General features: G+C 48.2%; 3 protein-coding genes across 3 annotated transcripts; all 3 read left to right on the top strand.

The window, feature by feature from the left end:
• Positions 1-774: 774 nt before the first annotated feature.
• On the top strand, positions 775-3189 carry F4807DRAFT_344688 (sister chromatid cohesion protein Eso1). Its single transcript, XM_047995404.1, has 2 exons — positions 775-1074; positions 1131-3189. The coding sequence occupies exons 1-2, from the start codon at positions 854-856 to the stop codon at positions 2881-2883; spliced, it is 1974 nt and encodes a 657-aa protein (XP_047857194.1). The 5' UTR covers positions 775-853; the 3' UTR covers positions 2884-3189.
• A 2520-nt stretch (positions 3190-5709) lies between these two features.
• On the top strand, positions 5710-7763 carry F4807DRAFT_344725 (uncharacterized protein). The gene is made up of 4 exons (XM_047995405.1): positions 5710-6468; positions 6530-6592; positions 6661-7384; positions 7444-7763. The coding sequence occupies exons 1-4, from the start codon at positions 6307-6309 to the stop codon at positions 7647-7649; spliced, it is 1155 nt and encodes a 384-aa protein (XP_047857193.1). The 5' UTR covers positions 5710-6306; the 3' UTR covers positions 7650-7763.
• A 500-nt stretch (positions 7764-8263) lies between these two features.
• F4807DRAFT_413990 (uncharacterized protein) lies at positions 8264-8740 on the top strand. Its single transcript, XM_047996929.1, has one exon. It carries the CDS (start codon positions 8389-8391, stop codon positions 8626-8628), a length of 240 nt encoding a protein of 79 aa, XP_047857192.1. The 5' UTR covers positions 8264-8388; the 3' UTR covers positions 8629-8740.
• Positions 8741-16252: the final 7512 nt, after the last annotated feature.

Raw genomic sequence — 16252 nt, 5'->3', positions numbered from 1 at the left:
GCGCTGGGCGAGTTGCTGGAAGAGGACATGGCATTTACTCAATTCATCTCGTTCGACGAATTTGCGCAACGAAACCTACTTACTACACAATGACACGACACTCCCAGTACCACATGAAGTTGAATCTGACTTTTTTTTTTTTTTTTTGGAAAGAGATGCTCGAGCTGGGATTATTTTATAATATTTTCCTAATCAATAAATACGATGAGTTGAGTATGAATACCTAGGTATATATATATATATCATGTTTGGTAACCCGTAGCATGAGTTTGGGGTTTTGTTGGAGAGGTGGCGATAACCCATATTTAGGATGCACGGGATCTTACTTAATGATTAAACCAATAAAAACGCCCAATTCGTTCGGAAACGCTGAATATCGGACATCATTTGAATTGCAGAGATTCAATTCGCTACTTCCCTGTAACCACGAGACATTGGTATATGAGGATTTAGGAACGTGGAAAGGACGAACGCAAGGGGGAAAAAGGATAAGAAAGAAAGAGTCATGCGTGCTACGAATTGACGTAGTTAAATCTAATTCTCCACTTTATTATGCGAATACGCCATCTGAATGGCGCGTTATGGCTTGCCGACCTAAATGCGCGTCTCCTTCGGCTTCCCCTTTCCTATTACCAAATCCGGTCCCCAACATCATCTACCATCCTATCGGGTCCGAAAATCCTCTTGTCAACTGACGGGCCGGTCCAATTTCGGGTTGGTTGGATGTCGGATATCCTCATTTCTCCGATCATGAGTTTGGGAAGACTTCCGTTACCTACTCGCCGGTTTGTTGTCCTCCGCCGTTCCCGGATCTGAGAGCTGCAGTGCCTAGATCCGTCTGCAACCGTCCCGGATGAGGATGTCTTCACCGCGTTTTCAGCCGTCTTCGCCGATTCATGGCACCGGCCGACGGAAGTCTCAATTTACATATAGGCAACTAAGCCTGTTGGCATCATATTCAACATCATCTCCTCTGCGCGTCATCGCCCATGTCGATTTAGATGCGTTCTACGCCCAAGCGGAAATGGTGCGACTAGGCATTGCTGAAGACCAACCTTTAGCTGTTCAACAGTGGTATTTACTGCTTCTTCTATCGTGTACCTTGTCACTATAGACTCACAAAATCATAGGCAAGGGCTGATTGCTGTCAACTATCCCGCACGTAGCTTCGGCATAGGCCGACACTGCACCGTGACTGACGCGAAGAAGCTCTGCCCAAAGCTCATCGCACAGCACGTCGCCACTTGGAAGGAGGGCGACGAGAAGTGGGCGTATCATGATGACGCAGCGTCTCACATCGGAACACACAAAGTTTCACTGGATCCTTACAGACTTCAGTCGCGAAAAATTCTCGCATTAATTAAGGAGAGCTTACCACCCAACCTGCAGAAGGTCGAGAAAGCCAGCATAGACGAAGTCTTTCTCGACCTATCCGCGCATATTCACTCCATCCTTCTGCAGAGGTTCCCGGAGCTTACGAATCCTCCTCCTTACGATGACCCTACGGAGAAGCTGCCTCTCCCCCCGATCACTGCTCTTGACTGGCAAGCGGACGCGCTCATCGACCTCGAGGATGCAGAATTAGAGGCAGATGACCCGGATTGGGACGATGTGGTCATTCTTATTGGATCAGAGATTGTTCGAGATATACGAGCTCATATCCGCCGGGCGCTGGGATACACATGCTCGGCGGGCATAGCGGGCAATAAAATGCTCAGTAAGTTGGGCTCAGGCTACAAGAAACCCAACCAGCAGACAGTCATACGAAACCGGGCTGTGCAACATTTCCTATCTGGCATGAAGTTTACTAAGATTCGTAACCTGGGAGGCAAGCTTGGCGATCAGGTCGTGTCAAGCTTTAATACGGAGACAATTAAGGATTTACTACCAGTTCCAGTGGAGCAGATGAAGCTAAAATTGGGCGACGATACCGGAGTCTGGCTTTACAACACGATCCGCGGAATCGATCCTAGTGAGGTCAATTCGCGTACGCAGATCAAATCCATGTTATCTGCTAAATCATTTAGGCCCAGCATAAATAATCAGGAGCAAGGTATCAAGTGGTTACGGATCTTTGCCGCAGACATATTTTCGCGATTGGTGGAAGAGGGTGTTCTCGAAAACAGGAGGCGACCGAAGACTATCAACTTACATCACCGAGGCCAGGGGGGTCAGACCCGCTCGCGACAGAGTAGCATCCCGCAAGGGAGAACGCTCGACGAGGCAACCATATTCGAACTTGCCAAGAACCTGTTCAGCCAAATTATCCAAGAAGCCAGGGTCTGGCCATGTGCAAACCTAAGCTTAAGCGTGGGAGGGTTTGAGGACGGGGTAACTGGCAATTTAGGTATAGGCGCTTTCTTGTTGAAGGGGGATGAAGCTCGCGAATCAAGGGGGACCAGTCGGGAGGCTTCGGTAGGGTCCTCTACGCATGAACGACCGGAGAAAAAACGACGGGTGGATAATCCCGGCATCCAGCGATTCTTTCCTAGGAAGGGGAGTTCCTCGGGTGGGGACGTCGAGGAGAGTCTCGACGACGACGTAGTAGATACGGTAAACCCCCGGATTCGGACTAAGGAAGCGTCGCCGAATCGAACAGGAAATGGTCCGAAACCAATCATGGACAACTACATCAAGGTATGTACGCGCTGCGATGCAAGGCTTGACGACGCCGAGGCCCTCCAAAACCATCTCGATTGGCACTTCGCCAAAGACCTTCAAGATGAAGAACGTGGCAAGCGGACATTTGCCAACAGTCACTCCACGGTATCACGCGGTCAGAAGACCGCTACTGCATCGTCGTCTTCGTCTAAGAAACCTACGAGAGCTAGTGCCTCTAATAGTAAGCTCGAGCATGGGCAGAGCAAATTGAAGTTTGGATGAATTGATACCTGGCATGCAACTCAGACTCGAAGCGAACGCTACATGCGCCTCGGTGGACTCCATCTTTTCCATTTGTCCAGATGAAATGCTCTGCTTCTTCATCTACGGCATCCAACAGACACGAACTCGTCTCCTAGTATGAAAGTACGCCTCGAAAAAAGCAGGTCCACCCCCACACATGCACATTCCCTATGTCTTAAGTTGGGTGATATGATACTAAGGCACCTACGGGATTTACCCCCTGAGTATTGATGACTTGTGCCGATGATTTATGTTGAGTGCAGTGAGGGATTGCTTCGACGTTCACTCGCTCGGCACGGAACCGAAAACCCTCTCTGATCTAGCAGAAATGTCGGTCTGCACGACCCACTGTGCAAGGCACAAACAGCTATAGCGCGACGGTGGTCCGAACAGAATTAATGGGTTGCTCGCGGATTCGCACTGACGACTTCGAAATTCTAAAGTCGCTCGCGCTTTAGATGCATGAGCCGGGAAACGTGTACATCCGTGATCCAGATTCGGCGAAACAGCCCATCGGTATCACGAGCACTGTGGCGGCATACCTACTACCGGCGAGTTCCTTGAGGATCACATGCGGCAAAAGGGGGACTACTACGTAGGGAAAAAATTCTTAGGAGGCTCTACGGACGAGGTGTGTGTGACAGCGACGCGCTGGGTGGTAGGAATGGTTTGGTACGAGAAAAGAGGATTTGAATTACATGCCGCCCCCCGCATTGCAGTTTGACAGGTACGAAGGGCATATAGAAGGGAGATTCGACGTGAAGCGAATGATGTCGCAAGGCAACCTGACAGTAAACATCTACTTGTCTTTTTCATCTTACTAAATACCCAAGTATTTGCCATTGTCATCATGTCACAGGAAGGGGAGGGAGGTCGTCGATGATTGGCTGACCTAACCTTCAGGCATCCATAAGACTACTACTACTTTGGGCTCAAGTGCATAGGGCATGTATTGATACCCAACGGCGAGAACACATTTCCAGTTTTTTTCTAGGAGCCTGCTTTTTGTCGCCCATTTTTCCTACTGTGTGCCACGTCTTTGGCCCATGATGGACAAATGCCTAATCGCTTCAAGCGGGATGAGTACATTTTCGAGTGGCGGGACCCATCTCGACTTATCTAGCCACTGAGACCGGAGCCGCTCGTGATTACAGTCCGTCACAACCTTGAACGCTTCTCATCCAGAATAGAAAAAGCATTTCCGTAGATACATAATACGATACCCTCTTTTCATTTGGGAGAGGTGTTCGATCGGGTAGGGTGTCAATCCGAACCACGAAGGGATGGAACAAGGCAATTTAGGATATTGCTCGATCGAGTGGGATTAGAATCCCCCCATAATCTAGAGGATGGGCGTGTGCGTGTATAATAGGAAGTCTAGAGACCGCGTTCCCTGGCTGCGGGAGATTTCTAAGAAAGTTCTTGGTCTTCTTCTGGACGAATTCGCAGAGGCAAAACGAACCGGTGTGAGAGCCTGAGAGGAAGTCTCCTCGATTTCCATGTTTTCATAAGAGCCAAATCAGCCCAAACCATAACGGGCTACCGAACGAACGAAAAAAATTGCTCCACCGACAGCTTTAAGTAGTCAGAACTGCAACGCCAGTTTCTTTCTTGGTTAGATCCTCGAAAGCAACGATTTTGGATTTTGCTTTTTGCTTTTTGTTTTGTTTCTCCGTCCCAGGAATCTTTGTGTCGGTCAACATCAAATTTTAAACCCTACGAGGGGGAAGGGTTATCGATTATATGTACGAATACAGATTATTGAGCGATCGTCACGAAGAGTTGCATCGAAGAAGCGGTGCGCGTGTTTGCTGCTGCCATTTAATGCGAGACATACGGGCACCAGCCATCCATCCTTCCCACATTCGGAAATCCTAGGGCCAGGTTGCTCAGCCTATCCGACTCTATCGGTCTATCATCAGCCACATTTGTCCAGGCCACCCTGGCACATACGCCAATTCTAGTTCGAGAAATCTGAGTTTGATACCTACCCGAGCGTAGGGATTTGGATAACGATAGCGACGCTTGCTGCGTTTGATTTCCAAAAGCCAAAGCCAAAAAAAGTCTTTTCTTCTGCCCCTCCTCCGTTGCAACGAGATAGATCATTTCCCAGCTTTTCGGACCCGTACCGCTCTGCGCGTCAACCACCTGGGGTATCGCCGGGGGTTCACATCTACCTCTTCCGCTTCCAACAAAAGCCGCCCGCATCAAGCAGCCCTAGTCAGCCCGGGTGAGTCAATCTCACTCTTGCATCTCGAACGGCGGCGGGCTGTAAGCTCTGCACTACGCAATACACCCGACTGCATACAGTACATCACCACCTACTGGCATAGTGCACATACTACGCTATACGTACTACTTAACGCTACCAACGCTACCCGACCTGCTCTCATCCCTTGGTCGCGACCTAGACCAGGCCAGGCTGTTGCCTCTCTGTGAAACTATTCGATCTGCCTTGTTATTTGCTATTCTTTCTAAATAAGACTCAACCACTTAATACAATATACTGTCTACCGTTAATAATATTATTCCTGCTATTATCATCCTATTAGCATCCTCTCAACAAGGCTCTGGTTCCCTCTCGGCCAACCAAACGCTCCCACGCGCCTGACACAGTGACACCGCTCCACCGTGTCCGCGCACAAGACCAACTCATTGGTCTCGCTGCCTTCCAGTCACCGCACCCGGGAGAAGACATCTCTTAAAGTCTCTCAGCTGACAGACATCCGCTTCTTAATCCAACTCTTTTCTTCTTGTCTGCCGCTTTCGTTGTTGTTGTTCCCAACAAGTCGCATCCCGGTCTTGTTCGGTACTACCTACATCTTGTCTTCAGGGTTCAGCTGTTTGTGACCCTGCAAGCCTTGTAGGTCACCTATCGCCACCGATTAAGGATTGGTTAGGGATTGGACTCCACGCCACGCCACCATCCCTGTCGGGGTTCGAGTTGGTGTTGCCAGTGTCGCCAATTGTGCCTTGTCACTTCTCCCACTTTCCCCTAATAGGCCCCTCCTTTCCCTCCTTTCGCCTGCAGTACTATACTAGGTGTACATTGGTCCCTTGTATAGGTACTTTTGCGGGTACTCTTATAGGTGGCCACACACAGCATAATAGTGTACATAGGACTTATTTTTGTGCCGCGGGCCCTCTCCGTCCACTCGTCCACTGGCCGGTGCCACTCTTCCACTCTGTCCAAGGACCCACTAGCAAAACTGTCTGCTGCCGCCCTTTTCTCCTCCCCACCACCCACACTTTACTCCTCTTCATCTTCTCTCGACTATTTCGCTCTTCTATCCTTTCTTCCCTCTTTCACGTTTTTTGTCCTCGTCCACCGTCGACTTCTTTCCTTCCCCTTTTACCACTTAATCATCGTCGACCGGTAAATCTCTTTATTCCTCGGCCAAAATGTCTAGACGTCCTGCACCATCAGCGAGCAGTGCCCTGCCCACTCAAAACCGACAGAATGAGTATTTCGTACCAAGGGACGGTATCGACCGCGAGGTTATTACCGCCGACATCTGTCGCTACCTTGGAAACGATGCTCTCGTCCGACCTGGCACATATGAGGTATGATTCTTGCGATCTAGAGTTTTGTCAAGACTCAATATTGACATTGTCTGCGCTTCAGAACCCTCAAAGTGGCCAGATCATCCAGGGCTACTACATAAACGCCTACCGAAACTTAACAACAGTGAGTCCCACCGCCCGACCGACGACGTCCCCATATGTGATGGCTAACCAGCTTTCGCTCCATTGCAGGCCATGATTGAAGACTTGAAAGCAGACTCGGCGCGATGGGATCAAGAAAGGCGGCAGCAATCGGCCAGCCGCAATAACGCTGCCGGAGGTACTATTGCCTCGAGAGACTCGAACAGCGTATATGTCAGACTCTCTAACTCCCCTATAGTCCAATACCGCAATTCGGACACGCACCAATCCCGCCAGTATTATGGGCCAACCGAAGGCGGATTTGCATCAGCAGACCCAAATCGTGATCCGTACGGTGATGCCACACCCAGATATCCAGGAACTGGATCTGCAGGATACACAGGAGCCGCTGGCTCGTATACTGCTCAACCGTATCCTCAGGGTGGGTATAGCACTCAGCAGGGGTATACTACCCAGTCGTCGCAGTTCCAAGCCCCAGGTGCAAGTGTGACTTACCCCTCTATGCCTCCGTCAGGATTTGGCCAGGCCGGCCAGGAACCTCCTTTCCAGCTAGTTGGAGCAGACTCAAGAGTGGCAACCAACCCTCAGTCCATGTATAATGACCCGTACGCGGCCTCCAGAGATCCCAGGGACCAGAGGACACCTATGACTACTATGCCTCCCAGTAGGACTACCTACCCGACCTCAGGAGCACCCGCACCACAGGGCTATCCGCCGTCGTCGGCGCCTGGCAGCTACTATCCCTCGAACCCGTCACCTTCGAACCCTGCCTACGCGCCAACCGTTCAGCCTGGAGATCCATTTTATGGACGCGGTGCGTACACCACAGGTCTTTAATTATTACTTCCCCAATTCCCTTTTCTGATTGTTTAGCGTCTCCAGCAGGCACAACGTCCTACGGTTCAGCACAAGATCCACAGTATGAGACAACCCCTGCCCCATCACGCCCTTCAGCAGCAGCCAGTACTCAATCATCAACTAGTGGATCAGTTTCAGCCTCGCGACATCGTGACAGGGATAGCGTCGATCGTCACACCGAATCTAGGCACGCCCACCGGCCTCATCGCTCAGGTCGATAATTAAACCGCTGGAGCGTGTACGGCGGCCTTCTCCCGTCCTGCATGTGATACTTCATTGATTAATTGTTTCATTGCCGAGATTCCCAGGATTTGGAGTCCAACACCCGCATCGTGGTCTTTTTCCGGAGCTTTTGCCATGCAAAAACAAAAACAGGATAGACCGGGATTTGAATTTTGCAGACCTTCAGTTGTCTTGCACAGTTGCAAAGTATGCAACTTTTGAAATAATGTTGTTACCCGATACCTCTGAGAACCTGGATCAACCATCATCATCATTCCCACCTACAGGACGGCTTTTTACTACGAATTACTACTCACCGCACATGAATCATCATCTTTCTTGGGGCCAGAATGGACAACGGCGTACTATGACGGGGATTTCGTTACGACTTGCATATGGGTGGGCCTCAATTGACTGAACGACGACCATTGTTTCTGTTATGCCTTTGTACGGAGTTGGCTTTTGCCACAACCTTTTATACCACGCTTAATGCCGGCGGGGAAAAGAAGTTCTCTTTTTATTCGGTTAGTATTTCTATCTACGGATCAAGACTCCTGCCACAACTTGCTGTCCGGATCCAGCCGATGGAGGCTATGACTTTTATTTTCCCTGGTTTTTTGCGAACTCCATGGCCAAGTTCGCGGATGTGCATTCATGGTGAGATGCTGGAATGATTTTACTAATAGATAGGGCTCGAGATCCGGACAGCAAGGTGAGCACTGGACGGATTGTATATATATGCCAACCACTCCTGCGAGGGATATTTCCAAGACTTTTCAATATTTTAGCCTGGTATTTCCTTTTTGGATTCACTTCACGCATTGTGCATGTGCTACTAACAAAACAGGTTTACCCGGAAAGGAAATCCAGCATCGGTTCCATGATCACTGCCAAAAGGACACATTACCAAGGATACCGGTTGGAACACATCACTCTGGAATTCTATGGATTGGTCAACAAATCTCCTTACGGATTTGACTTAACTGGACACAACTTTCCCACCTGGACAGCTCCTGAGACTCAGTCCGATCAGGGACAATTGGCGTGCCAGCCATGGGACTATCAGCCTAGCCAAGGCTTGAAAAAAAAAGAAAAGAAAAAAAAGTTACTGGAAGATGTCGACATGACACAGGTAAGAGCTCCATTCCTACGATCCATCACAGGATTGCCCATCTCCCATTCATTTGATCTCCCCGTGATTTGATATCATCAGCTATGATCCAATTGGGAAGAGTGCACTGATACCATCATCTGGCAATCTATGGTGAGTATCCAACCACCCAAATCCGCTGACGATGGAACCTATTCTACTTCCACTCAAGGAGTACCATGGGTACCTAGAACATGTGCTAGGATTCATGAAGCCTGGTCGAGACAGTACGGACTGGATGATTAGTCCATTGCCATTCTGTTAACTGGAGCTACATCAATACGGAATATGTTCAAGGAGCTCTAACCGGAGATAGGAACACTCCTGAGATATGTGAACCAGAGAAAACCTTCAGGAGTACCTGACCATCTTGGTGGACTGGACTATTCGACACTTTTCTTCCTGGATACTTTGAGGATGAACAAACAGTTCCCTTGACGGATTTTCAACCCTTAGGATAACCAAGTCAACAAATGGATTCTCCACTGTACCTCCCTATCAATATTGAACCAGGATTCGAAAATTTTCCAGTTAAATCAGTCAGTCACAGTTCACCCTTGTGTTCCTGAGCGATCTGAATTCTGCTACTTCCTGTGCTTGTATCTTTATTTCCGTGGTTGCCCTCGGACTCCCGGATTTGCCTTGCTTTTACTACCTACCGGTATCGGATGGATGGATGGATACCTATCGACATAAGATCTAGAGTATGGAGCGTGTATCTGCTTTAGTGGACGCTGGGGCATGTTGAAAGAGGTCGGTGCGTGTATAGCATGTGGGTGTGTGGATGATAGAGTGCGTGTGGGAGCAATACCTAATCACGATGACCTACGGGATGGTGTGAAATGACCAGGCGTGTAATGCCTAGCAAGGTTCCACCCAATGGCCGAGGGATTTTCCGGATGTCTATCTTTTTTTCATCTCACCTTATTTCATTTCATGTACTACGAATATATGGAGCCGCACGGGGACTGAAGTTTATTTGGACGGACCTACCACTTTAGGTTGGGCTCGGTTGGGCTGCCTGGGCTTGGGCATTAGCTCTGTGGGGACGGGACGGGGCCTGGGGTCTATGTGTATGGGGTTCGCCTTGGCTGTATGGGGACAGGGTCAGGGGACGTCGGGTAGGTTTGAGTTAGGCATATAGGGATCCTACGGGGGTGGTAGAGTAGGGTAGCTTGGGAATGAATACATCCATGAAAGGGGTTGTATCAACGACATATGAATGCGCGCTTTGGCTTGTGACTATTCGTGCCTGTCTGTGTTGAAGGTGTGTGGTCTATGTTACTAGTGTACTATGTAGGTATTATGTACCTGTATAATACCTCTTCGTATCACCCATGGCTTGCTAATTTATCAGTATTAGTCTATTAGGGTATCTGTCCATCGAGCGATGCGTCCTAACAATGTCGTGTGTGATCTGATTCATATATCTGGAAGTATGTTGTTAACGTTATTCTATGTGATGTAATATGATAGGACTGTGACATGGGAGATATACATAGTACATTTGCTTGTTTAACAGTCATATCTGGAGTTTTATGTCGCGAAGACATATAGACTACGTAGGCAACTCATGCAAGTCAGTGATACGAGCTACTCGTAAGCTACGAGGGTTGGTACTTGTGGAAAAGGGGGTGTTTCAGGGCAGACTAGAGAGCTGGGTTCCTCACTTCCGCGGAAGAATATGCCGAGGGTAAAGAGGGTTCTGTGTAGGTCATGATGAGTTTATCGGCAGGGCTAGGGGAGATTATCTAGTGGTTGAAGTTGTGGTGGTTAGGGCTTGGGGTCGTAGACTTCGGAAAAGGGGGCGAGATGGGATGAGGGGATATGTTGTACGACCAAACAACGTCGCTTCCAGTGTACTTTCACGTCTCAATACAGACTCATTCAATTTATTGAAGGTAAATATTGCTTATTGATTATTTTTGTAAGTGGTAATATGTTACGGATCCCTGACTAGTACAGACTTACCTATCTGATCTAGTAGCAGAACAAGATCTATTAGCATGGACGGAATCTCAACTCCGACGACCTTGGAGCACCATCAGATTTAGCGAAGTAAGAGCCTTGATTCGATGATTCGGATGCCTCATGTTGTGTTAACAGGCAGATTACGTACGTTGGATTCCCACCCTGACCTTCTATTGGGATGACTAAGATGCACGAGGGATATTTTATACAAACAGCAACGAAGAATTAAGTAATTCTCATCACAGAACATACCTAATCGGTCACCTACTACCACGCGCTTCCATAAGCCGTGAGGCTCTGCTCGGTACATACGGTTTGGGTATAGGGGGTTTAGGTGCATAGCCGCGTGGGGGTTGCTCTCCGCAAAAGTTCCTACCCGGTAGGCAGGCTGGCAAGCATGTAGGCAAGCAAGAAAGTAGGCAAGCAGGTATGTAGGTAGGGGACGGGGACGGGGACGGGGGACGCTAGGGAGGCAGGCAGGAGCCTGACTCCGCGCAGAGCCTCAATACCTGATACCTGGTACCTAACCTAGCCTAACCTAACTTAACCGTAGCCGGCAAGGCGGACGACGCGTCCTTAGGTCCTACTTACATACCTACCTACTCGCACGTTTTACGTAGTAGCCGAAGCGTCGGGTCCCCGTCATCAACCTTGCGTACATGCGCATACGACATATCCGGCTGACGGCGTGCATAGCCGCATACCGACGGTTTGGGTCTCGGGTCTCGGGTCTCGGGTCTCACAGAAAGAGAGAAAAACCCTCTCCAAGGAAAACCAAAAAAGACCGCACGTCTGCTTTGCTTTGCTTTGCTTTGCTTCGCTTCGCTTTGCCAAGACGATAGTTTCGTCGTCTGAACGGTTGCACTGCCCGTCTGCGAGGATACTCTGCTCTTACATACGACCCGACCCCGACGGGAGAGCGGTGAGCGAGTGAGGCATTAGCGGAAGGTTTTTGAGATCGATGGATGTCCTGTTCTTTTTCCTTTCAGCTTTTTTGGGGGGGGACCTCTAGCTTTCCCGATGTCGGACGCGGGCCGAGGCGGCTGAGTTTGGAGGGCGGGTTGGGTTGGGTTGGTTTAGGTTAGGTTCCGCGGCTGACTTTTCCGATTTCCGTTTTGGACTTCGAAATCGTGGCGAAGCGAGGCGAGGCGGCCAGCTGAGACGGCCGGCAGGCTTGAGACAGCACGTGGGTTTGGGTTAGAGATGTTGGGAGGCCGGTGAGGGTGGCGGAGGGGCTGTGCTGGTGGTTAGCTTGGGGGATTGGGGGTGATTGGGTATGTGGAGAAGCTAATATAACGCTAGATGGAGATGAGATATCGGTCACGTCGATGTTGGCTGGAGGATGTTGAGTTGTTTCGGTATGTCTGGAATGGATATATCGGAGCTGTTAAGGGGCAGTGGTGATAACCTCCAGACGATCACGAGAGGTGCTCGTTCAGGTGGTAGGGCTATATAAGGGGGGTTTCTCTCTCCTATCCAGACTTCTGCAGAACCAGAGTTGGATATATCCGTTCACATGACGTTGTTCTCCTTGCTTGTCACCACTTTGCACATTTTCTAGTGAGACCATTAGATCAGCCACGAGCTTCTTAGGAAACCATGGTAATATTTGCAAGTTGGATTCGAAAGAAAAAGACGGTGTCTTCTTGGGACCATCTTGGCGTATAGTGTAGGTCAAAGACTCACCTCCATTGCAGTCGTTTCTCGGTTATAGATGTAGGACGATATCTTCGTTCCTTTATGCGGGAGGTATACGTCGTTTCGTACCCTTGTCCTAACGGAAAAGGTTGTATTAGACATCTGCGATATAGATACATCTTCGGGGTAGTAGTACTTATTGACCGTTTATACAAAACCACGGTATGATAAAGATCGGATTACGAATTGTGACTTCGCTTTTGTCAAACGGCTACGTCGGCGGTGATAAGTGACGTGAGTGTTCGTAGAGAGAATTTGGATAGGGGAGGCTTGTAACGGAGGATTTACCTACATGATAACAGAGTTTGAGCCTAAACCCCGGAGGTCACCCAGACTATTCAAGGCAATGGCCTCCTTTGGTAGACTCTCATTGTGATTTTCCCCATAGCCCCTGACTAGGTAAATAAGATCGGAAGAAGTATATCAGCGACCTAGCTGGCGGATACCTACCCCTTTCCTTGGTAAATTAAGGACCGATCACATTTGAAGTCCAGGAAAAGATATCGAACCCATCCAAGTGCGGTAACGATTCGACTCGTGTAAGATTGCAGTGTATGAGAATCCATCTTCTATTACTTGTTGTATCTTGCCTAGAATAGACTATTTCGGTACTCTTAGTGTGATCGTACTGATCTGCCCTATAAACCTTAGCGAGATATAAGTCCGAGTTTGATTTGAGACTCGAATACCCGAACGAAGCTGTTCTCGTGAATGACTTTACTAAGGTAACTGCTGCGAAGCTATTTCCCATCTGGGGACCCAGGTATCTTTAGAGCAGTTTGCGTACACTCACAAAATTTTGGGCCATTTTGCTGATTCAAATACATCCCCGGGGGCCAGAAAGCCTTTCATTGAATGTCTCTTGGCTAGCGTGCTTGGATTCGCGGTAAAGAATGTTTGCATGTTGGTAGAAGCTGTGTGTTCAATAGGTATCTCTTTGAATAAGTCAGTCTATAAAATCCCGTTCTGTATGCATTAGGCTTGTATCGCTTTTCGTACTAGGCTACTAGGCCAGGTGAACAGTATTTGGGGGGAGTAAACTTGGGCTAGGCATTGTGAATAAGGGTCAAGCCCGAGGAAAGACGTATCACGGAGTTGGTGATATGGACCGAGTCTCATTGGTAGCAGGAATAGCCCGAAACGTGCCTAGTCGATATTGTGATAGTATGGTATGACATATCTTGCACCCGGATGTGAGTTTGATGCCTATGTAGCTAGTCCCCCCAGGTTTATACGTCAAAAGGTGGTATTCTGGGAATATCCATATTTTCATACCCGATGTCAACGAGCATAGGGATAGTTGTCGCCCTTCTAGGAGTATATCGCGAATCATACCAGAAACCTACCTGAAGAAAAACGTCCCTCAAGAAGAATTCTAAACTATCATTCTTTATACCAGTGACATGGAACAAGCCATCTCCGATTTCGACTATCGTCAAATGTATGACAAATGGGGTTGTATTAGATGTTAGACACCAGGGGATATGAAAGAATATGACAGTCTTGGCAGGCGAAACAAGTGTGAACCACCTGGACACTTACTTGAGTAACTAGGATGGCATGCCTTATGATTTATGCAACTAGAATGGTAGGAGAATAATTATCATGCTTCGTTCTATAGCCCGGTTTAAGTTTGTTATATGGGGGATCAATGATACGACGATAGTGAAACTATCACACGGCATTAGTCATGATGTGAGAGATGAGTTGTTTCGACCTAGACCATGTAATTGTTTCTAACATGTAGACGTTATGAAGCTGTAGGTGAAACTCTCGAGTAATCTGGCTGTGGATGGATTGGTTGCCATTTATGAGGCCGAGGAGGATTGCTCAGGCGTAACTAACTTATTTGGTCAGTCTTGTACACAATTATGTAAAATTCGAGCTCATCCTATCTCATGTTTCGTAACCTGAAACGGGCTATATGTTGTAGATGATATATGGTACTGACCAAGGCGAGACTTGCCATCGTGTTGTGGATGTGGAGATAAAGTTATGTCTCGGGTAAAGGGGGTCAACATCGGAGAGACGTATCTACGAAGAGCGTCGCCACAACACTCAGGTTTATTATCGTGGCTAGTTGTTGGGGCTGATGCGATCGCAAACGTTCTCATATTTCCCCTCTCCATCCCTTACTTAAGGTGACATGACGTAGGTACGAATTCGGGCCTGCATTCAGCTTCACCTATCAGAAAGCCGGTCGGAACGGGTCTGATCCAACTAGCGACCAGGCACGTGGGTAGAACCATCTTGTTGGCGACATCGCATCTCTGTGCTATGTGATAGGTAGAACTCGGCCCGCTAGACACCATGCCAGCTCCGGCCGGAGCAGCGCGGGTACCGATAGTCCGTTTTAGTACTAATTAGAGGATTTCAAATATGTATGGCGACTATTATGTTTAGGCCGTATTGAAATAGCAAGCTGAGAATTAGAGGTTGATATATGGTTCTGGTGTCAGGTTCAGGGGCGCGTTTCCTGTCGATCTTCCGTCGACGTGCGGTGACTTTAGCTGAAGGATACTGAAAGGAGCGTTTCTCCATTCGCTTCATTGGACATTACATGGCGAGTCCCAAGTCGCCTCTATAGATTTCACATATTCCCACCGAGTTCACGGGTTGTATCACTATTATTCGCGAGGCAAAATCGAGCGGATAACTTGGCTTGGGGTCACGTTGTTTTTCGATCTCATAATTAATGATATATGGTTCTATCAGGCGATTTCGTCGAAGAATTTGAAAGAATATGGTCCCTTTGATTACTACACATTGCCATTGTTACGACAAGTAGTAGGTAAACGTGGTTTGTTAGGATATTCGGAAGGGAAGCCGGGCGGCTAGCCACCCCATTGGAGAGGCCGTAATAAGTACCATGGTTTTGAATCCGGCAAAAAGTAGCTCATGATATCAACGCGCATGTCGATGGTCACTACGTATTCAAATCACTCTTGTTCTCGGGGAGAGGTGATATTATGTAGTATGTAAGGTCGTGGTAGAGGTGATCTTCAGGGGAGAGATATTAGTAAGATGTAGCTGGTAAGAGGTAGAAATAAAGTCAAAGTCAAGAATATCGATCCAAGTACCGAGGTCGTGATCAATCCGGATTGGATAGGTGTATGTAGCTGTAGCTGTCCATATTAAAAAAAAGGCAATATTGATTCTGTGAAGCAAAATAAAAAACATCTGTGCGGAGGTGGGGGATAATAATGATAATAATTCGCCAAGATCGAAGACGTGAGAGACGGCGCGAGCATAACCCTGGAATAATTCAATGCAAAGTCAATGCAAATTCAATGGAGGGGATTAAGCAACCAATAGAATTTGATTAAGGGGCGGCAGGCGTGGGTGATGGGCAATGGGGTGACGGGATAAGGTAGGAGTTGGGCTAGTGCACTATAGGAACTTGGAAGTCGTACACAGAAGCCATGAAGGCGGTGACAACCTCGACCGCCCTCGGCTTGCCATGTTTAGCGCCATTTAGCTTCGAGTCGATTGGTCCCTACATGTATTTAAACGTCAGCGAAGACTCGCTATATAAATATATATATTATCATAGGTATGTATCGAATCGAAATGCATTACGTTAAGATGCTTAGTGTTTATTTTTGACGATATAAAATCCTTTAGGCTGGCACACGTAGTCTGGAATTCTTTTAGCATCCTCAATTACAGAATAGGCGGCCTAAGTATTGATTCGGTTCAAGGTTGTTGTCTCACCTGCTGCATATCACGATTCCTTCGAGAGGTGTACCCTTGTGGCGCATGCGAAATCTTGTGGGTCTATTT

Source organism: Annulohypoxylon truncatum (assembly GCF_022578515.1).
Source record: "Annulohypoxylon truncatum strain CBS 140777 unplaced genomic scaffold F4807scaffold_6, whole genome shotgun sequence".
NCBI classification, from domain to species: Eukaryota; Fungi; Ascomycota; class Sordariomycetes; order Xylariales; family Hypoxylaceae; genus Annulohypoxylon; species Annulohypoxylon truncatum.
Note: the sequence above shows the minus strand (reverse complement) of the source record. Positions and strands in the feature narration are given on the sequence as shown.

Coding starts and splice junctions, on each gene's coding strand:
- F4807DRAFT_344688 (XM_047995404.1), top strand. CDS start 854: ATGAGGATGTCTTCACCGCGTTTTCAGCCGTCTTCGCCGATTCATGGC. Junction 1,075..1,130: donor CCTTTAGCTGTTCAACAGTG/GTATTTACTGCT, acceptor ACAAAATCATAG/GCAAGGGCTGATTGCTGTCA.
- F4807DRAFT_344725 (XM_047995405.1), top strand. CDS start 6,307: ATGTCTAGACGTCCTGCACCATCAGCGAGCAGTGCCCTGCCCACTCAA. Junction 6,593..6,660: donor CCTACCGAAACTTAACAACA/GTGAGTCCCACC, acceptor GCTCCATTGCAG/GCCATGATTGAAGACTTGAA. Junction 7,385..7,443: donor AGATCCATTTTATGGACGCG/GTGCGTACACCA, acceptor CTGATTGTTTAG/CGTCTCCAGCAGGCACAACG.
- F4807DRAFT_413990 (XM_047996929.1), top strand. CDS start 8,389: ATGCCAACCACTCCTGCGAGGGATATTTCCAAGACTTTTCAATATTTT.